This window comes from Bufo gargarizans, chromosome 8 (assembly GCF_014858855.1).
Source record: "Bufo gargarizans isolate SCDJY-AF-19 chromosome 8, ASM1485885v1, whole genome shotgun sequence".
Taxonomy (NCBI): Eukaryota; Metazoa; Chordata; class Amphibia; order Anura; family Bufonidae; genus Bufo; species Bufo gargarizans.
In genome coordinates this window covers 116,888,375-116,910,652 of record NC_058087.1, presented here as the reverse complement: position 1 = coordinate 116,910,652, position 22,278 = coordinate 116,888,375, and the positions used below count along the sequence as shown (strand labels likewise).

At 43.9% G+C, this 22,278-nt stretch overlaps 1 protein-coding gene across 3 annotated transcripts in view; it reads left to right on the top strand.

Moving 5' to 3' along the window:
• Positions 1-9,224, top strand: part of FBXL18 (F-box and leucine rich repeat protein 18) — a 356,649-nt gene extending 347,425 nt beyond the window's left edge. For all 3 annotated transcript variants that reach the window (XM_044304337.1, XM_044304335.1, XM_044304336.1), the window contains one exon: positions 8,898-9,224. In XM_044304337.1, the coding sequence (XP_044160272.1) occupies positions 8,898-9,054 (157 nt within the window). In that variant the 3' untranslated portion in view covers positions 9,055-9,224. The remainder of the gene's footprint in view (positions 1-8,897) is intronic.
• The last annotated feature ends 13,054 nt before the right edge of the window (positions 9,225-22,278 follow it).

The window sequence follows — 22,278 nt, the reverse complement described above, 5'->3', positions numbered from 1 at the left end:
GAATAGTCATCTTTACTGAATCCACCACGAACCCCAGGAACCTTACCGAGGTGGCTGGCAGAAGTTGGGACTTGTCCAAGTTGATTATCCATCCTAGCTGATGAAGGAAGACAACAGCCCGTTGAATGTGTTGGGACAGGATCGCTTGAGAAGGGGCTCTGAGGAGCCAATCGTCCAGGTAGGGAACTATGCTCAGACCCTGAAGCCTTAAAGCGGCCACCACAGACACCACCCCCTTGGTAAAAGTGTGTGGGGCTGAGGAAATCCCAAATGGCCACAAACGGAAAATGTTTTAGGACCCCCCCCCTCTGTACTGCAATCCTTAAGAATCTTCTGGACCCAGGATGGATGGGAATATGGAAATAAGCATCCTTGAGGTCCAAGGTTGCCATGAAATCCCCTGGCAAAAGAAGATTGGTCACTGATTGGATAGTTTTCATACGGAACTTCTTTTGTTTGATGAAACGATTGAAGTACCTCAAGTCTATGATCATCCTCCCCCCTCCGGTACTCTTGGGTTCCAGAAAGACTGGGGAATAGATCCCTGCTCCCCTCTCTCTTGGAGAGAGACCTCTTCTAAAGCCCCTTTCTGAAGATATTCTAGAACATAGCTCTCTAGAACTCTTTGCTTACTGTATGTCTGTGAACTCTTTGCTTGCTGTATGTCTGTGAACTCTTTGCTCACTGCAAAGAGTTTGTCCAGCCTTGTCTGGACGAACTTGTCCGCGGGCGGACTGCTCAAGTCCACAAGGTAGCCTTGTGAAATTATGCGAAGGACCCATTGGTCCTGGATATGATCCTGCCAAAAACTTGGGAAATGTTGTAGGGATTGTGGGGAGCAGGGAGCACTGAACATCCAGTCAGACCAGCTAGATACCAAGAGCCTCGAGGAGGCCCACAATCAGAGCGTTGAGGACTTCTTGGGGGGCCTAGATCCCCTAGAGGATCTTCCTCTTCTCCGGGAACCGTCTCTCTGGGCTCTGGGTTGAGGTTCCGGCCTGGAACCATACCTCTTGCCCCAACCACGAAAGGACTGTTGGGGAAGGGACTTGCCCTTCTTGTCCGACAGCCCCTCCATTATTTGATCCTGCTCTGCCCCAAAAAGCTTGTCGGGTTCGTAAGCCATAGCGCAAAGGTTGTGCTAGGACGTAGTGTCCGCTTTCCAAGGTTTCAACCAGAGCGGACGCCTGCCCGCGGTTGAAAGTGCCATGGATTTGGACGCCAACTTCAACTGTTGTGGAGAAGCGTTACACAGGAAGTCAATGGCTAGGCTGGCCGTCCTACAGGAGGCCAGGATGTCATCCCTAGAGACCCCCTGGTCCAGGTCAGACTTTACCTGGGTGAACCTCGTTCTGAGAAAATTCGCCACTTCCGAGGATCTTGGAGGCTTGACCCGTCGTCCGATGAAATTAAGGTCCTCCTTGACAATTTGGAAATGGCCATGTCCACCTTCGGGACAGGCCCCCAGGACGACATCTGATCTTCCTTCAAAGGAAAAAAACGCCTTGACCCTCTTGGTCAATACAGGGTCCTTCTCCGGTTTCTTCCATTCTGTCTTCATTAACGACAAAAGGGAACTATCTGCTTTAAAGGCCCTGGGCCCCTTAGAGGCAGAAGATGAGGCTTCCCCGGATCAAAGTCCTGGTCCCCCGACCGGATGGATCTCAACAGCCGCTGGGCTTTCTCAGGAGGAAAAAGATGAGAAAAACCATCTTCGTCCTCAGAGGAGGAAGATACCGATCCCTCTCTCACATCCTGAGCCCCCGACACCTCCATGGCCCAATGAGGAGAGGAAGGTCGTCGGCGTTTGGACGCCAACGCATGCTTCAGTTCTTCTATGGAAGAGTGCATCTGGCTTATGTTCGTTTCCATGTAGCCCTTCACCCAGTCTACCACGTCATAGACCGTCTGTTCCTGCTGGGGAAGTGCTTTGGCCCTACAGGGTGGGCATCTGGAAAACACGTAGCTTCCAGCACAATCTGGCAATCATGGCATTACAGGTGACGTCTTTTGCCAGTATTCTTTCTGCTGGGCTCCCGATCACCGTTCCCGGGAGAAGACATGGCTGCAATATATGAATAGAATTAACCGCAAAATTCGTAGGAAAAAGCCAAATATCAAAAACCCTTAGGATGTTCACCCAGACGATCCTAACAAGCTCAGAATTGCTAACAGCAAGAAAACGGCACTCGCAAGAATTTGCAAGCAAACTGCAACAGTAACAATCTCAAAGAAACAAATTCAAGGTAAATCTGCGCTCTAGGAGACCGAACTGGGAGAAGCCCCAGCTTTAAATAGTCTAACTCGCGCCAAAAAGCTCAGGCTCCGCCGCGAAAGGGGCGGGGCTCCATGAGAGTATGCAAAAACACACACAGCTCAAACTACTATCGGACGGGCAGAGGAGGAAAGTGACGTGACATGACAACACTTCCCCAAGATGGTGGCGCCAAGCTGCACATGTGGACGCTGCTACCGCATGGGTACAGTGCCGAGCAAGGCACTACTGCAGAGGTGCCCGGCCTCAGCACAGTCAGGACGCAACCGAGCGTCCCAATCAGAACGGCGGCAAGGCGCTCTCCCTGCCGCCTAAAGAAAGAAAAAGGACAACCACCACCCCCTCCGAAAAAAAACGGAGGAGGTGGGACTAGCTGTCCAGAGGACAGAAAAAAACACAAGGAACTGGGGGTACCGCCCCTCTTTATAAGGGGAGGGAGTGAGGCCGTGTGTTCATTTATTTTTATTTTATTAAAAGTTCCACCTGTCCTAACCAGTCCACAGGGGCAGAATACCCCATTTGTGCCACTGGTTAGGACGTAAGGGAAACAGCCGATCCCCTGCCATCAAAGCCACCCCGCACAACCAGACAAAAGTAAATCTATGCCCATCAGTGAATAGAACCAGAACTGAGGTGAGAGTACAAGCGCCAGCATGCACTGGCACAGAATGGTGGGAGTCGTAGTCCCTATACCTGATCTGCAGGAGTTGCAGCAGCCAATCCTAGAGCTGGAAACCAATGATCCGCACATAGGGGAGAGAGGACCTTCAGTAATGTCAGTCATGTGATCAGTCACATGACTGCAGGGAGGGTCATTTGGTAGGACGTTTGGTGTGGATAAATGGGGGAGTGACGCGTTCATGCACAGAGCTGTGTGTGTTGTGACTGCAGTAGTGGTGTATGTGTGAGCGTGTGCATTAGGTTGCTGATGCATGCAGAGCTGGTTTTGTAATGTGTGCAGCAAATCTATGTGTCACGTGTGAAAGAAGCCTATGTGTAGTGCTTGTGTAAGTAGTGACGTGTGTCTAATGTGTGCAGCATATCTTTGTCTAGTTTCATAGCAGAGCTGTGTGTGTAATCTGTACAGCAAATCCATGTGTAGTGTTGGTATAGCAGTGGGCAATGCGTGCAGCAAATCTATATGTAGTGGTTATGTAGCAGAGCTGTGTAAATGTAATGTGTTCAGCAATTGTATGCATAGTGATTGTGTAGCAGAGCTGTACGTGTGCTACAAATCTATATATAGTGGTTGTGTTGCAAAGCTGTGTATGTGTGCAATAAATCTGTATGTGTTGTGCGTACAGTGCATTCACACAACCATATGGTCTCCATTCCTGTGTTGCAGACTGCAAATAGCAGTCTACAATATATAGAGGCCCCAGCTGTGTGAATCCCTTTTCATGGATGCAGACCCGTTGACATGCAAGTCATTGAATCTCCATCCGTGACATGCAGTTCACATGTATGGTGACCATGTTTTGCAGACCACTACTTGGGTTCTGCAATACAGGCACCACAGCCATACGTTTGTGTGAATGGGCCCTTAGGATGGGTTCACATCCCAAGTTTGTCCTCTAATTAACCCCTTCCTGGCCAGAACCATACGTGTACGGAGCAGCAGGACGTAACTTGCCACCCAGCGCAGTAGGGTGCTGTGATCTGGTGGTTGCAGGAACTGCGCCCACTCGATCTGTGGCAGCTGACATAACAAAATATATTCCTATTGTAAAAAATAATAATAATTTGTCATATCCGTGACAACCAACTGTTTAAAAATACCCCATCAGGTGAACTTAAAAAAAAATTAAAATTATAAAATCTGTCAGGAGCCAATTTTGGGTCACCATCCACCACAAACAGAGTAACACCAAGCAATCAAAAATTCTTTTATACCACAAAATAGTACCAGTGGAAACGTCACCTCTGCCCACCAAAAAACAAGCCCCCACATAATACATTTTGACAGAAAAATTGAAAACCTATGGCTCTCAAAAAATGTAAAAAAAATAATAATTCTGATGAGAGGCATGGGGGCTCATATGAGGGCTGAGGAGATGATATACAGGTGAAATTAGGATATCGTGCAAAGTTCATTTATTTCAGTAATGTAACTTAAAGGGCTTCTGTCACCCCACTAAACAGATTTTTTTTTTAAAAAAAATTGTGTACTTATAATCCCTATACTGCGATTTATCCATACATAATGTGATTAATCATTTTGGTTCAGTAGATTTTGCTAAAAACGTACTTTTATAATATGTAAATTACCTTGCTACCAGCAAGTAGGGCGGCTACTTGCTGGTAGCAGCCGCATCCTCCTATCATAATGACGCCCCCTCCACATGTTGATTGACAGGGCCAGCGAACGGGATCGTTCTCTGCTGGCCCTGTTTGCATTCAAAATTGACGCCTGCGCCGTACCTGTCTTCAATCGGCGCAGGCGTACTGAGAGGCGGACGCTCGCTCGGCCGCTCCATTCTCAATGTGCCTGCTCCGATGACGTCACATCTACACCCGGCACAGGCGCATTGAGGATGGAGCAGCTGAGCGAGCGTCCGCCTCTCAGTGCGCCTGCGCCAATTGAAGACAGGTACGGCGCAGGCGCGAGATTTTGAATGCAAACGGGGCCAACAGAGAACGATCCTGTCAATCAACATGCAGAGGGGGTGTCATTATGATAGGAGGACGCGGCTGCTACCAGCAAGTAGCCGCCCTACTTGATTTACATATTATAAAAGGACGTTTTTAGCAAAATCTACTGAACCAAAATGATTAATCACATTATGTATGGATAAATCGCAGTATAGGGATTATAAGTACACAAAAAAAAAAAGTTTTGTGGGTTGACAGAAGCCCTTTAAAAGGTGAAACTAAGGCCCCTTTCACACGGGCGAGTTTTCCGTGCGGGTGCGATGCGTGCGGTGAACGCATTGCACCCGCACTGAATCCTGACCCATTCATTTCTATGGGGCTGTGCACACGAGCGGTGATTTTCACGCATCACTTGTGCGTTGCGTGAAAATCGCAGCATGCTCCTCTTTGTGCGTTTTTCACGTAACGCAGGCCCCATAGAAATGAATGGGGTTGCGTGAAAATCGCATGCATCCGCAAGCAAGTGCGGATGCGGTGCGATTTTCACGCATGGGTTCTAGGTGACAGTCTATTCACTGTATTATTTTCCCTTATAACATGGTTATAATGGAAAATAATAGCATTCTGAATACAGAATGCTTTGTATAATAGTGCTGGAGGGGGTTAAAAAAAATAAAAAAGTTAACTCACCTTATCCTCTTGTTTGCGTAGTTCGTTCTCGGTCTGTTCTTTGCTAGCTGTGGGCTTGAGCTAAAGGACCTTTGACGTCAGATCACATGCTCCATCACCATGGTGATGGACCATGTGATTGGAGCATGTGATCTGACGTCACCACAGGTCATTCAGCCCAAGCCCACAGCTAGCAAAGAACAGACCGAGAACGAACAAGAGGATAAGGTGAGTTAACTTTTTTATTTTTTTTAACCCTTCCAGCACTATTATACAAAGCATTCTGTAGTCAGAATGCTATTATTTTCCCTTATAACCATGTTATAAGGGAAAATAATACAATCTTCAGAACATCAATCCCAAGCCCGAACTTCTGTGAAGAAGTTCGGGTTTGGGTACCAAACATACGCGATTTTTCTCACGCGAGTGCAAAACGCATGACAATGTTTTGCACTCGCGCGGAAAAATTGCGCATTTTCCCGCAACGCACCCGCCTCTTATCCAGGCAAAAAACATGACGCCCGTGTGAAAGAGGCCTAACATATGAGATAGACTCATTACATGCAAAGCAAGATATTTCAAGCCTTTATTTGTTATAATTTGGATAATTATGGCTTATAGCTTATGAAACCCCAAAGTCACAATTTTGAGGTACCCTTTGCTTAGGGGATATGGATTAATTGGCTGACTAGAGTGCAACACTTTGAGCCTAGAATATTGAACCTTTTTACAAAATTCAAATTTTAAGCTGCATCAATGCAATTTCTTTTAATTTGCATTACTGAAATAAATGGACTTTTGCACGATACTAAAATATTTCGAGTTTCACCTGTATATGTAGGTAGAGATATAGATCAGTACATTTATATCTCACATATATTGATGTGACAGGAAGATCTGCCTGTGTGAGCTAGGAGATGATCATGTGATTATGCAAAGTTAGGATGTGCAGAGCAGGGGGAGGGAAGGTATGATTTTTCACACCCACAAATATTCATGAGGGAGAGCTCAGGCATTGTTACACGCCCCCACAGCATGTAAACAAAGTAAGAATAACAGAACTATGCAAAGGTGTAAGTATGGTTTTTCTCTTAAGAAATCAAGCTTAATGTATATGTAAGTCTTGATGAGTTTTATAATTATTTTTTTTTTTTCCTTTTCATTACTCGAATAACCCCTTTAAAGGGGTTGTCTGGGTTCATAGCTGAACCCGGACATACCCTTATTTTCACTCAGGCAGCACCAATGAGGCTAGCATTGGAGCATCTGATGCTCAGATGCGCTCCCTTGCCCTGCGCTAAATCACGCAGGGCAACGTCTTTTGTTTTCAATAACACACTGACGGGTGGAAACTTCCGCCCGGCAGTGTGTTCGGTGACGTCACGCCTCTGATGGGCGGCTTTAGCGCTGCCCTAGCGTTTACGCTAAATCCCGCCCATCAGTGCCAGTGACGTCACCGGGCTTCCTGGCAGCCCCATGGAGAGCCCCAGTACGTCACCGGATCTCCAAAAAATGCTTTTGCCCTGCGCGATTTAGCGCAGTGCAAAGGAGAGCATCGGAGCATGAACTGACAACCCCTTTAAGAGGAGTTCAGACACAGTGGGAAAAATCTGCTACGGATTTTGCCACACATCTGCTTCAGAATCGCCATGTATACAGTTGTATTTCAACTTCATTTTAATTGTATTTGTGAGCTTTGAAAACTAAATTCACATAATTTGCACTGCATTTGTTGAGGATTTTGGTGCAGAATCAGATCCAGAATTTGGAAACCAATCTTTTCTTGATCTAAATGCAAAGACATGTCAGGAGACCTGATCCTGACATGTCTGTTTCAGTATTCTAGAGTATCTTAGAAGAGAAACAGCACAATGCAGGGTTCTGTTTCTTCTGAAAATGTATGTGTCCCTACATAGACTAACTCTGGGCTTTGGTTAAACAGTATCACTGTCACCTGATAAGTGCTGGCTTATCAGGTTTTCTATCTAGCCTATTCAGATTGCAGAAAAAAATGCAATTTTAAATGGCTTTGGTAGCTTTTCTATAAAAATATTGCATTAGACATACATTGTGGCAGTGAACAAATACTTGCATGTTTCCTGTCACTTTTCTGGGACAGTTTCATGTTCTCTACTTCCTGCACCAAATGTAAAGAATAACATTTCCCATGATCAAGGACTGCAGTAGGTCCAGACTAAGCTGTCCACTAGACCACTTCCATACAGTGTTTGGTCAGTGATTTCTGTCAATGATTGTGATCCAACATGAGAAATGAAGCCTACTATGTTACTATTATCGAAAATCAGTACAAAGATTTCTCCCATAATCTATTTATAAGCAGGGCTGTGATTCTGACAGGGGGACATCTTCAATATCTAGAACTGGCATCCTCAAACTGCGGCCCTCCAGCTGTTGCAAAACTACAACTCCCAGCATGCCTGAACAGCCTATAGGTATCAGCTTGCAGCACAGCATTGTGGGAGTTGTAGTTTTACAACAGCTGGAGGGCCGCAGTTTGAGGATGCCTGATCTAGAAGAAAGAAGATTTCCACACAAACATGGATTCTTTAGTTTAAGAGCAGTGTGACTATGGAACTCTGCCGGAAGAGAAAGTAATGGTGAACTCACTACAAAAACTTCAAGAGGGGTCTGGATGTAATTTTAGAGTGTAATAATATTACAGATTATAGTTATTAGATTTCTGGAGAAAGGTCGTTGATCCAGTTTGTTATTCAGATTTCTCCCTAAAATGTGAAAATTGCCTTCCACCTTAGAGTTTTTTTTGCCTTATGGATTAACTTGTCGGATAACAGGCCGAACTGGATGGACGTATGTCTTTTTTTTCAGCCTTATAAACTATGTTACTGTTACATAGATATAAGGTGTAATATGTAATAATATGCTCCTGTTTTGTGTTTTTGACCCACACCTGCTTTTGGTTCACAATCACTGATGGAAATCACTGATCAAACACTGAGGGCTTTTTTACATGAGTGTCTCCCTTTCGGGAATCATGCTCCATGTGAGATTGGGATTGTGCGTTCTGGACTTAGGAAGCGCATAGCATTATCATTATTTATAATGCTGTGGCCTCTGCATTACCTTTCTGTAATGGAATCATACTGACCGCTTTATGCCAATATGATTCTGTTACAGAAAGGTCATGCAGGAGCACATAGTATTATCAATCATGATAATGCCATGCGCTTCCTTAGTCCAGAACGCACAATCCCTCTCACACGAACCGTGATTCCCTCAAGGGACATACTCCTATTTTGTCTGTTTTATATTCTATTTTGTGTAATTTCGTTAGCCATAACTTGAATGTTAAACAATAGTGTTCTATTTTTTTCATTTTAAGGTTTTCTTTAGAGCGACCAGCACTGAACACCATCATTTTCCCATTACTTCATGAGAATTTGGCTGAAGTGATCAAAGATGTTCCCTTGATGCATTTGGATGAAATAACTTTATTCAAAAGTAGAGTGGCAGAGGAACCCCCCAACTTATGGCACTAAATTTTAGCCAATCTTCAGAAAAAGAAAAAAAAAAGTGCATGAACCAATGTTATCATTTTCCTTTGCATTAGGGCTCATGCACATGACCATATGTATTTTGCGGTCTGCAAAACACAGATCTGCAAATAAAAACGGATGACGTCTGGGTTGGATCCGTTTTTTTTTTTTTTTTTTTTGCAGATCCATTGTAACAATGCCTGTCCTTGTCTTCAAAATGGAAAAGAATAGGACATGTTTTTTTTTTTGTTTTTTTGCGGAACGAACATACGGAAACTGAATGCACACTGAGTCATTTCAGGGTTTTTTTGCGGACCCATTCAAATGAACGGTTCCGTATACGGACCTGTAAAATAACAGAACGGAAATGGGAAAAAAATATGTTCGTGTGTATGAGCTCTTATATTGTACATTGTTCTGATACAATAAAAATATTTCATATGAACCACATTACAGCTGCTAAAATAGTTTCTCTTTATGTGAATGCTAGTTCACTTTAGACTCTTATTTGTATTGTGGTTTTAGTTTAGATTAGATGCCACAGTGCTATGAGGGATCCATCACATGACTGACACCAATGGCACCTTTCTGACCCCTTTGACTTGTAATGGGGTCCAACAAGTTCTGCCATGTATTATAGAAGCGGATGTGGATCCATTTTGTCACTTCAACAGATTTAACTTGGGGCTGACTCTTAAGGGCGTTACATAAGTAGCCCCCTGGTCTTTACTCTTTGAACCGTGTATAGGAATCTGGCCTCCGCTGCTCAAGTGACTACTGACCCACAATGGTTAAGATACATCAGTGCAAAGCGTCAAGGGATCAGGAACTGTACTCAGTAACTAGCTGAGGTGAGGACAGGCAAAGTTTGTTCAGTTGAATGAATGAGCCAAAGCTTGGGGCAGGCATTTGAGGTTCAATACAGGAGTCAGACAGAAGTCAGGTCAGGCAGAAAAGGGGTCAAATCTTGTAAACAGGCAGAGGTTGGGCACTGGACTTTAGAATGTATACCGCGCACCTTCACAGAGAACTAGCAAGCTAGAATATAAGACAAAGATCACACGCTGCTCTCCTCCAAAAGAGCAGTTAGAAATGTTCACAGGGATCACAGCCTAACTAATACTTGCTAGTTGGTAGTAAGCGTGTATTATTTCTCTGCTGCTGTCAATCAGATCATGCAAAATAAAAGGGATAAAAACAGAACTCGATACGATATGCAGCTGTTAAGTCCGGTTGCCTGGGGAAGCAGAAATATTGGTCAGTCCATCAAGCTAGTGATCCCCAAAGAAATGACAGTTTGCTTTTCTCGATACATGTTAAAAAGGGTCTGTAGATTCCCCCATACCCACATGGCCTGTGATGTAAGGAGGTCAGTGAGTATGGTAATGACCATTTATGACAGTTTTTTTTACAACCAATTGCTGTAAACCAAGTCTGCCTTAAAGTCTTTTCGGGTATTCATCCTAGCAATTTGATATTACCTCCATGAGAACTACATGGCTTGAGTTCTTAGGAGGTAGCACGTGGACCAAATATGGATTATGCCACATATTTCTTTGATGTACAAATGTAGCAATGCTAGCAATCACACTAAGATCGCATAAACGCAGAGCGATATCCTGAGTAGTGAGAAAACGAATCGTGACTTATCCTCTTTCAGGGTGCAATTAGGGTTTGTAGACAGCAGATGGTGAATGGAGCTGCTTTTTCATTCACATATACTGTCAGGCAGCCGGTAATCCTTGTACTGGCAGCATGCGTATATACCAACACCACTAATTTATGTTGAAACACATTTCTACATCAGCGAGCCAACTAAACTATAAACCTCCTCCCCTCATCAATCATCTGACACTTCCATCTCGAGCACTAATAAATCTCCCTGTACTGTATATATACAGTGTTCCTTCTTCTCCCTCCAGCATTCAGCCGCTACACTCAATCCGTCAATCTTTGTCACCTCCTCCCCCTGCCCTTTTATCTAACGTGCTATCTGCACGAGGAGGCTCTGTTTCTATACCTCAAAACACTGACAACAATTATTTTATTACTGTACATATTTTTGTTACATACTCAAGACTATCGCAAAAGATTCCAGCGATTATCTGATCATTATGCCCTACATTAACCCTGTTTGCTCTCTATATCCACACCTCCACATGTTTGTATGCACGCAGGTGCATTTTTATACATACAGTGCCTTGCAAAAGTATTCACCCCCATTGAATTTTTTTTTCGTATTTTGGTACATTACAGCCTTAAAGGGAGTCTGTCACCACATTTTAGCATGTTAGACCGTTAAAATAGGGTTATGTGATCCAGCCAGAACATAAAAACGGTACCTTTGTGGTAGAAAACAGACTTTTCAATTTGCCGAAAACGAAGTTATAAGATTATCTTCTGAGCCCTCTCAAGTGCCCAGGGCGGTCTCTCAATCCTCGGAGCCCCAGGCAGGCACCTCCTAAACGGCTGATAACTCCGCCCTCCGTGCGCCTCTGCCCGCCTGTTTACTCCCCTCCCCCTTTCCACTGCGGCTGTGCGGTACAAATCGTAGCGGGCGCATACCTATTGCGCATGCGCCGGCTAATCCTGCAGATTTCGCACTGTTTAGCCGGCGCATGCGCAATAGGTATTGCGATGCCCTGCCAGGAGCGGGCATCGCATTGCGCATGCGCCCGCTACGATTTGTACCGCACAGCCGCAGTGGAAAGGGACAGGGGAGGGGAGTAAACGGGCGGGCAGAGGCGCACGGAGGGCGGAGTTATCAGCCGTTTAGGAGGTGCCTGCCTGGGGCTCCGAGGATTGAGAGACCGCCCTGGGCACTTGAGAGGGCTCAGAAGATAATCTTATAACTTCGTTTTCGGCAAATTGAAAAGTCTGTTTTCTACCACAAAGGTACCGTTTTTATGTTCTGGCTGGATCACATAACCCTATTTTAACGGTCTAACATGCTAAAATGTGGTGACAGACTCCCTTTAAGTTCAATGTTTTATTAATATGAATTTTATGTGATGGACACAATAGTCTAAGTTGGTGAAGTGAAATGAGAAAAATCTATAAATAAAACTATTGTTTAGAAATAGAAAACAGAAAATTGGCACGTGCGTTTGTATTCACCCCCTTTGTTAGGAAGCCCATAAAAAGCTCTGGTACAACCAATTACTTTCAGAAGTCATATAATTAGTGAAATGATGTCCACCTGTGTGCAATCTAAGTGTCACATGATCTATCATTAGATATACACACCTTTTTTGAAAGGCCCCAGAGGCTGCAACGCCTAAGCAAGAGGCATCACTAACCAAACACTGCCATGAAGACCAAGGAACTCTCCAAACAAATAAGGGACAATGATGTTGAGAAGTACAAGTCAGGGTTAGGTAATAAAAGAAAATATCCAAATCTTTGATGATCCCCAGGAGCACCATCGAATCTATCATAACCAAATGGAAAGAACATGGCACAACAGCAAACCTGCCAAGAGACGGCCGCCCACCCAAACTCACGGAGCGGGCAAGGAGGGCATTAATCAGAGAGGCAGCACAGAGACCGAAGGTAACCCTGGAGGAGCTGCAGAGTTCCTCAGCAGAGACTGGAGTATCTGTACATAGGAGGACAATAAGCCGTGCGCTCCATAGTGTTGTGCTTTATTGCAGAGTGTCCAGAAGAAAGCCATTACATTAAGCTAAAAACAAAAAGGCACTTTGTGAGTTTGCGAAAAGGCATGTGGGAGACTCCCAAAATGTATGGAGGAAAGTGCTCTGGTCTGATGAGACTAAAGTTGAATTTTTCTGCCATCAAAGAAAACGCTATGTCTGGCGCAAACCCAACACATCCCATCACCCAAAGAATACTATCCACAGTAAAACATGGTGGTGGCTGCATCATGCTGTGGGGGTGTTTTTCAGCAGCCAGGACTGGTAAACTGGTCAGAGTTGAGGGAAAGATGGATGGTGCTAAATACAGAGATATTCTTGAGCAAAACCTTTACCACTCTGTGTGTGATTTGAGGCTAGGACGGAGGTTCACCTTCCAGCAGGACTATGACCCCAAACACACTGCTAAAGCAACACCTGACTGGTTTAAGTTGAAATGTAATTGTGTTGGAATAGCCTAGTAAAAGCCCAGATCTCTATCCAATAGAAAATCTGTGGTCAGACTTAAAGATTACTGTTCACAAGCGCAAACCATCCGACTTTAAGGAGCTGGAGCAGTTTTGCAAGGAGGAATGGGCAAAAATCCCAGTGGTAAGATGTGGCAAGCTCATAGAGACTTATCCAAAGTGACTTGGAGCTGTGATTGACGCAAAAGGTGTCTCTACAAAGTATTGACTTTAGGGGGGTGAATAGTTATGCACATTATCTGTAAAGAATAAATCAAGGCAACTGGACGTACTGTAGATTTCTTGAAAACGTTTCACTCGTTCTCCCAACGAGCTTTCTCAATTCTGAATTGAGAAAGCTTGTTGGGAGAACGAGTGAAACGTTTTCAAGAAATCTACAGTACATCCAGTTGCCTTGATTTATTCTTTACAGATATACCATGACCTGGATAAATGAGAACCTTCACAGACAGTTATGCACATTGACTTTTTCTGTTATTTTGTCATATTTCTTGTTTGCTTCACAATAAATAAATAAAATCTTCAAAGTTGTGGGCATGTTCTGTAAATTAAACTATACAAATCCTCAAACAATCCATGTTAATTCCAGGTTGTGAAGCACCAAAATAGAAAAAAGGGGGGTGAATACTTTTGCAAGGCACTGTGTGTGTCTGTGTATATATATATATATTGTAAGGGATCATCTCTTATTCTGGGGTCATTCTTACAAGAATCGTCTTCAGGACACCAGGTTTCATGTCCGAACAGTGCATTTATTGTGCCTCAGCAAACCAAGCATAAATAATACAAAATAAACACCTGCCTGTCTGGGCTCTAACTAAACATGAAGTTTCTGACACATGTCAGAGTTCACACCCTGTGAACCCATGCGGCTTTGTCAGCCAATGTCCCACGGCCTTCTGTGTTTACTGTGGGGGATTGGAGCTTAGTAGTCCGCCTGACTATAGCCCTGCGACCCTCCCAGGCGTCGCTTCGTCACCCAACTCCAGGCTATCTCCCAGCCTTGTGGTCCCTCAGCCTTGCCCAGCTGAGACCACACAGACAGAGCCTCCAGGCAAACAGACTTTATCCAGCTCACCTTCCTTGTCAGTGAATAATCCTGAAGCCTTAGGGGTGTATCCCCATTGTAGTCAGCATGAAAACTTTGGAAAAGAACGGCTTCAGATTCAGATGAAGATCCTCTAAAAACTTCTTCTTTATTGATATATTAATTACAGCAGACACATGCCCTTGGTATACAAGACAAGTTGATGCGTTTCGGTTACTTGTCCCTTAGTCGTAACAACATTACATAGTGAAACACAAGAATTTAAGTGTATTCTAAGTCCTCCCCTCCAAAATCCAGGGGAGGAGGAGGACACTTCCTTCATTGGTTGTTTCATTACGTTTAACACCCCTCACCTAAACAACTAATCACAGTCTAGATGTCTTTCACATTGTGCTGACGTTTTTAATCAAATTAACCCCTTGAGGTCTATGGCCCTATCACACTAGTTAGACTCCAGATCAAAATAGGGGGAAGAAAAAAAACGCACAATGTGAATTGCATACTACATCTAAAAACATATAATAACAATTTACTAATATGGCCTTCCTCCATGCCATTGGATTCCCAACATGAAGGGTTCCATGTGCCCCCCATAGGAGAATGACATATATAATGTATTATCTCATTTATGACAATTTTTATTGATAAATGTACATTAACTCCCTCTTTAAGTTTAGACCAGCTGGGACTCCAAAACGCCTCCCGTAAGAAGAGTTGTTTCCGATGGTCACCTCCTCTTGGGGGTGCAAACATCCTTTCAATTGCAAAAGCATTAAAGCTTTTCACTCTACGGGCATGCATTTGCACAAAATGTCTTGCTGCATTAGAAATATTCAGTGCATTGGGATTACTGATATAATTTAAATGCTCCAAGAGCCGGTTTTTAAATTTTCGCATAGTACTGCCTATGTACATCAAGTCACTTTCTGTGCAACGGATAATATAGACCACCCCTGTAGTGTTACAACTGATGTAACTTTTGATTGGAAAACTACAGGAGTGGTCCGAATTTTCAAAGAATTGCAAAGGAGTCACATACTTGCAGGTTTTGCATGGATTGCCCCCACACCTTGTGAACCCTTTGTAACTGAGCCAATTTTGTCTATTTTTATTGTTGCCTGGTGTGTTAGAGGTGAATAGAGATGGTGACAGAGAGCAGGACAGCGTAGCAGCCCTCCTTGGTACTATTCTACAGCCAGATTTCAGTGCATTATATAGGATCTCATCGTCATATAAAATCGTCAAGCATCCCTTAATCACAGAACATATTTGATTAAATTGCTTGCTATATGTTATAGATAAGATCAGAACACTGTCCTGTTCTGTCTCCATGTATCATCACACTCTTTCCTTGATTCCTGGACTTTCTCCTGTCCTTCGTAGACCCGAAAAGCATATCAAATCAGTTTTTTTGCATCGCTATATTTCTACCTCTCTGCAACATACAATCAGGGTAGTTTCTTGCTTTTAACCTTTTATCCACTGCACTAAATTCCTCCTCAAGGAACATTGGTAAACTGCAATTTCTTGCAGTCCGTATATATTCCCCCACAGGGATTGCTTTTATAGTATGTAAGGGGTGGTGACTTCGAGCATTTAGGATTGAATTCCCTGCTATATTTTTCCTATATGTTCGGGTGTGCACAATCTCATTTGGACATCCATGGAGTATCAAGTCCAAAAAGTTGATGCTGGATTCATTCACCATACATGTAAAGCGCAGATTGTACTCATTGTTATTTAAGTACGCCTGGAGGTCTGGGATGGCAGACACATCGCCCGCCCAGATCATGAGAAGGTCATCGATGTATCTGCTGTACCAGACCAATCCAGACCCAAACGGATTATTCAAACCATAAATGTACGCCATAGTCAAGTTGGCCAATGAGGGCGAGAATTTGGCCATCTGAATCCGAAGCCATTCTTTTCCAAAGTTTTCATGCTGACTGCAATGAGGATACACCCCTAAGGCTTCAGGATTCAGGATTATTCACTGACCAGGAAGGTGAGCTGGATAAAGTGTGTTTGTTATACGGAATAAGTAGTGTCTCCGTGCTACACCCCTGGTCCACGATGAGATTTTATTACCTCTTGCACATCACCTATAACAATATATTGCGGACCGCCACTGAGTGGTATACTGACGCACCTAATTATGGCCTTCCTAGCCATACCCGACCGGCAGTCGAAAGCAGACTCTGTTATCTCAGCAGAGGATTTGACCAGTTCCAAAGATTTGGATTTAAAGAGCAAGATAACTAATCTAAAAAGACTTCTGTCCCAGGAGACTCGTGTCTGGTGGGCACAACCCTTACCAAATATACTGAAAAATGCATGATTCCACGTCGATTGAGAATTAAAAAAATGCCCACCACTATTCTTTTGGAGTTTGTTTCCAAGTGGAATGCTATCCTGTCTGAATGTTAATTTAAATTGATGGGATTGATTATTGAGTGTGAAAATGAAAAGTTACTGGGTTTACAGTCGGATATACAATCCTGCAATGAATCCCTGGCAATGTTCAATAAAAATGTGGATTTCATAACTATGGAGGAGAAGATGAAAGCATCAATTAACCAGCTGGAGGATACTATCATGGAATGTAAACATACCAAGTTCCAGCGTGATCTCCACGATTATATGAACGACCAGGTTTATAAGGAAGTATTACTTTACCAGGTTTATAAGGAAGTATTACTTTACTGAGAGAGTAGTGGATGCATGGAATAGCCTTCCTGCAGAAGTGGTAGCTGAAAATACCGTGAAGGAGTTTAAGCATGCATGGGATAGGCATAAGGCTATCCTTCATATAAGATAGGGCCAGGGACTATTCATAGGATTCAGATATATTGGGCAGACTAGATGGACCAAATGGTTCTTATCTGCCGACACATTCTATGTTTCTATGTTAATGGGGGAGACGGGACAACCTATACTCCACGCCCAAATCAATCCTAAAAAATCGCAAGAAGGGTAAATCACAAAAAAGAGCATCTAGAGTTAGTTTTTCCTCGGACACTAATATTTCAGACTATTCAAATGCAATCGGGAAACTGGAGATGGAGCCTGGTGCGTCCGCCCCCCCCCATATCATCTGAAAGTGAGGGCAATAAAGATATAAAGATAAGAAGAATGCGGAAGGCGTTACAAAAAACGCAGAACCAGAGCAGGACGGAAACATCAGACAACAGCATCTAAGATCAACCCGACTTCAGACAAGACCCAAGTAATCCGGGATCATTTAAATGTGTTGAATTAGTGTAATATTGTATTGAGCAGAGAACAAAAGTATGTTCTATCATTAGGCCTTAATTTTGCGCCGTCTGCACATTTTGATATGTTTGGCACTATACTGGATATTAATAAATTTGTCCGTAATCTGACAGTGTCCCGGCATTTCCATGATATCCCTGCTCATGCTGATTCCCCGCTGATACAGCCAGAGACACACGAAGAGAATATATATATATAAAGATCTATTGTTTAAGGAACAAGTGTCACTGTGTTGTCTCGCGGGGCTTCAGCAAGAGCAGGGAATCGTGGAGATAGCGAAACCAGGGAGAAAACTACAAACTCGCAATCCACAATTCTATCCAGTAATGTCACGCACTGGCAGCATGGATATATTCCAAGAGGTACTGGAAAAATAATTGAGAAGATTACAATTGGAGACTAATGACGTCAGGGGTTCTGACAATTTAACCCGGTCTCAGATCCAGGCCCTTACGGAACTGCAAAAGTGCAATGAGATTGTAATTAAAATGGTTGATAAGGGGGGGGGGGGGGCGGTGGTGGTCTTGGACAGTGCGGTATATAACAAACAAATGCAGGACATGTTATCAGACGCATCCACGTATAAAAAATTAGCTAAAGACCCATTAAGGGAGTTTAATAATAGATATATGACATTGATACATAAGGGTCGAGATACAGGTCTAATCAATGAGACCGATTTTAGATATTTATGCGTGGATGCGCCAGTGACTCCAATTATGCACGCTCTGCCCAAGATCCACAAGGATGTCCACCACCCCCCCCCCCCCCCCCCCACGTCCAATAGTGTCGGGCATGGGATCCCTGACTGAACGCCTGGGTAACTGGCTGGATAATATCTTGCATTGCAGCCATTGCAGGCATACACCAGGTTTTCTAAAAGACACAGCTGATGTGTTAAGAGCCATGTATAATCTCAAATGGGAAATAAACTACAAATGGATTGCGGCTCTGTTAGCCATGGAATATCACTTCCATAGATATACAGGGTTTAATGCCAGCTATATAAATTATGCATGTGAGGTTGCAGATTTCTTGCTGAAGCATAATTATTTTATGTTCGATGGTGTGTACTATCTCCAGACATGTGGAGTGTCAATGGGGGCCAAATTCTCGCCCTCATTGGCCAACTTGACTATGGTGTACTGGGAAGAAAAATACATTTATGGTTTCAATAATCCGTTTGGGTCTGGATTGGTCTGGTACGGCAGATACATCGATGACCTGCTCATGATCTGGGTGGGCGATGTGTCTGCCGTCCCAGACCTCCAGGCGTACCTAAATGATAATGAGTACAATCTGCGCTTTACATGTATGGTGAATGAATCTAGCATCAACTTTTTGGACTTGACACTCCGTGGATGTCCAAATGAGATTGTGCACACCCGAACATATAGGAAAAATATAGCAGGGAATTCAATCCTAAATGCTCGAAGTCACCACCCCTTACATACTATAAAAGCAATCCCTGTGGGGGAATATATACGGACTGCAAGAAATTGCAGTTTACCAATGTTCCTTGAGGAGGAATTTAGTGCAGTGGATAAAAGGTTAAAAGCAAGAAACTACCCTGATTGTATGTTGCAGAGAGGTAGAAATATAGCGATGCAAAAAAACTGATTTGATATGCTTTTCGGGTCTAGGAAGGACAGGAGAAATTCCAGGAATCAAGGAAAGAGTGTGATGGTACATGGAGAAAGAGAACAGGACAGTGTTCCGATCTTATCTATAACATATAGCAAGCAATTTAATCAAATATGTTCTGTGATTTAGGGATTCTTGCCGATTTTTTTTATGACGATGAGATCCTATATAGTGCACTGAAATCTGGCTGTAGAATAGTACCAAGGAGGGCTGCTACGCTGTCCTGCTCTCTGTCACCGTCTCTATTCACCTCTAACACACCAGGCAACAATAAAAATAGGAGACAAAATTGGCTCAGTTACAAAGGGTTCACAAGGTGCGGGGCAATCCATGCAAAACCTGCAAGTATGTGACTCCTTTGCAATCCTTTGAAAATTCAGACCACTCCTGTAGTTTTCCAATCAAAAGTTACATCAGTTGTAACACTACAGGGGTGGTCTATATTATCCGTTGCACAGAAAGTGACTTGATGTACATAGGCAGTACTAGGCGAAAATAAAAAAAACGGCTCTTGGAGCATTTAAATTATATCAGTAATCCCAATGCACTGAATATTTCTAATGCAGCAAGACATTTTGTGCAAATGCATGCCCGTAGAGTGAAAAGCTTTAATGCTTTTGCAATTAAAAGGGTGTTTTTTTTTTTTTCCTTTTCTTTTTTTCCTGCAAGGTGGGGGGTGGGATGGGGTTGATCTTATTAGTCCGGCTTCTCTGTATGTATTGTAATTGGTGAAGGATGTGAAGTTTCATCTGAGTATTGGAGCATCTCTGGGGAGCTGGAGGATGGCGGGATTCTCCGGCATTGAACAATGGCTAAAGTTTTTGTCAAATTAGGGCATTGTGTGCCTTATGGGCGGGGATCCGGGGCTCGGGCCCTAGGCGGCCGGGGGGCCGGGTGTGACCCTCAATGCGGTTCTCTCTGTCTGATATGTGGTTTGATTGCAGGCAGCGATATGATATATGCTGCATGGGTGCTATTAGGGGACAGGTCTGGTCGCTGGTGGTTTTTCTGTTTACATTCTGTTTAAATGCCGGCGATTGCAGGGCGATATTCGACCTGAGTCCCCTTGCACCTGAGATACTGGTGTGACTGTATGCGAGGCATGGTTAAGTTGGGCACTAATTTTCAATCTTAAACTACCTGGGGATGAGGCAGTAAAATATGCATGTGGTTTTTTTCTCCACTGCGGTAGAAGACTGCTGGACCCCTCAGGTTGCCTCAAGAAATGTCCCTGATCAAAGGTCGTTGTAAGCCCGCTATGCATGGTTAATGTGAGCACCAGGCGAATGTATCTAGGACTGTTAATCCTGCCGTTTCTTTACCCATATTCGGGAGGGGACGCGTGGGGTGCGCGCTCGCTCCCTGGTGGCCGCCCGGGCCGCGGGCCCCCGATCTCTGCTCTTTATAGATATTAACATGCTAAGTTGGATGCTGTATGTGCTTGCCGACTGGGCTGTCGATGCCGGGTGAGCCCCGCTCTCCTCTCATCAAGTGAGATCTCCACTTTGACTTGTATTATCCCCATAAATATGGGTACTTGTACGAAATTATTATTAACCACGTTTATAAATCAGAAACTCACGGACTTTAGGATTTTATAATAGCATAAATGTTATATGGATATGTATTCTTGTATTACAAATAAAATATTTAAAAAGAAAAAAAAAAGGGTGTTTGCACCCCCAAGAGGAGTCCCAGCTGGTCTAAACTTAAAAAGGGAGTTAATGTACATTTATCAATAAAAATTGTCATAAATGAGATAATACATTATATACGTCATTCTCCTATGGGGGGCACATGGAACCCTTCATGTTGGGAATCCAATGGCATGGAGGAAGGCCATATTAGTAAATTGTTATTATATGTTTTTAGATGTAGTATGCAATTCACATTGTGCGTTTTTTTTCTTCCCCCTATTTTGATCTGGAGTCTAACTAGTGTGATAGGGCCATAGACCTCAAGGGGTTAATTTGATTAAAAACGTCAGCACAATGTGAAAGACATCTAGACTGTGATTAGTTGTTTAGGTGAGGGGTGTTAAACGTAATGAAACAACCAATGAAGTAAGTGTCCTCCTCCCCTGGATTTTGGAGGGGAGGGCTTAGAATACACTTAAATTCTTGTGTTTCACTATGTAATGTTGTTACGACTAAGGGTCAAGTACCCGAAACGCGCCAACTTGTCTTGTATACCAAGGGGATGTGTCTGCTGTATCTAATATATCAATAAAGAAGACGTTTTTAGAGGATCTCCATCTGAATCCGAAGCCGTTCTTTTCCAAAGTTTTCATACAGAGCCTCCAGGCCTCTGTCCACAGGTAACACACTCTCCCCTTGCTGACACCCTGGGAGGTGCTTTGTGCCAGCCTGATTACTTCCAGCTGGTCTCGCCTGTGGTGGAATAGGAATGTGGACCGAACTATCCACTCCTTCCTTGCCTCTACCCTGCGTGAGACCTGTCACTATCTCACATACCCCCCTCTTTGTTCAAGCCCGTGAGGGTGAACACCTGCATAACCACGGGAGGCTGGTGAGAGGGCATCCAGCTGGCCTTAACGTGGGGAACAGCCACCCACCCTGCTCTTTGGCTGCTCCCAATAAGAACCGGACCAGATTGGCTTTACGGCCACGTAACACAGTGTCAGCAAGCACTAGCTGCCGCTGACACAGAAAATGACCGGTTCTTATTTCACCGAGGCCAAGAACCTCGGTGACACGTACCTTCCCTTTGTTCTGCCAGACCCACGCCAGCAGAGCTTGGTTTATCACCCAAACTAACATCTTGCCCAGTCTAAACTGCCGAAAGACCTTATGTTCCCATCTCATGGCCAGGTACTCTTTTTCTACTCTTTCACGGGTGATAATGATGCGCTCTCGCACTCTTTGATCTCTCTCTCTTTTTTGATCCTCTGGCTCCCGCACATGCGCCTCATGGCCTTTCTTGGACTGCTGCAGCTCTTGACTGAACTGTTCCCAGTCATGGTCATGTCCCGACACTTTCTCCTTTGCTTTGCAGGGCTCTTTTAGCAGAGCATGCCTGCCCCTGCTCGCTTCTTTTACGTGCATCTGGGTCACTTCTTCCTTCTTTACAGCAGTAGTTGCCCCAGCTATGGTGGCAGTTTCAGAGACCTCTGCTTTTTTTG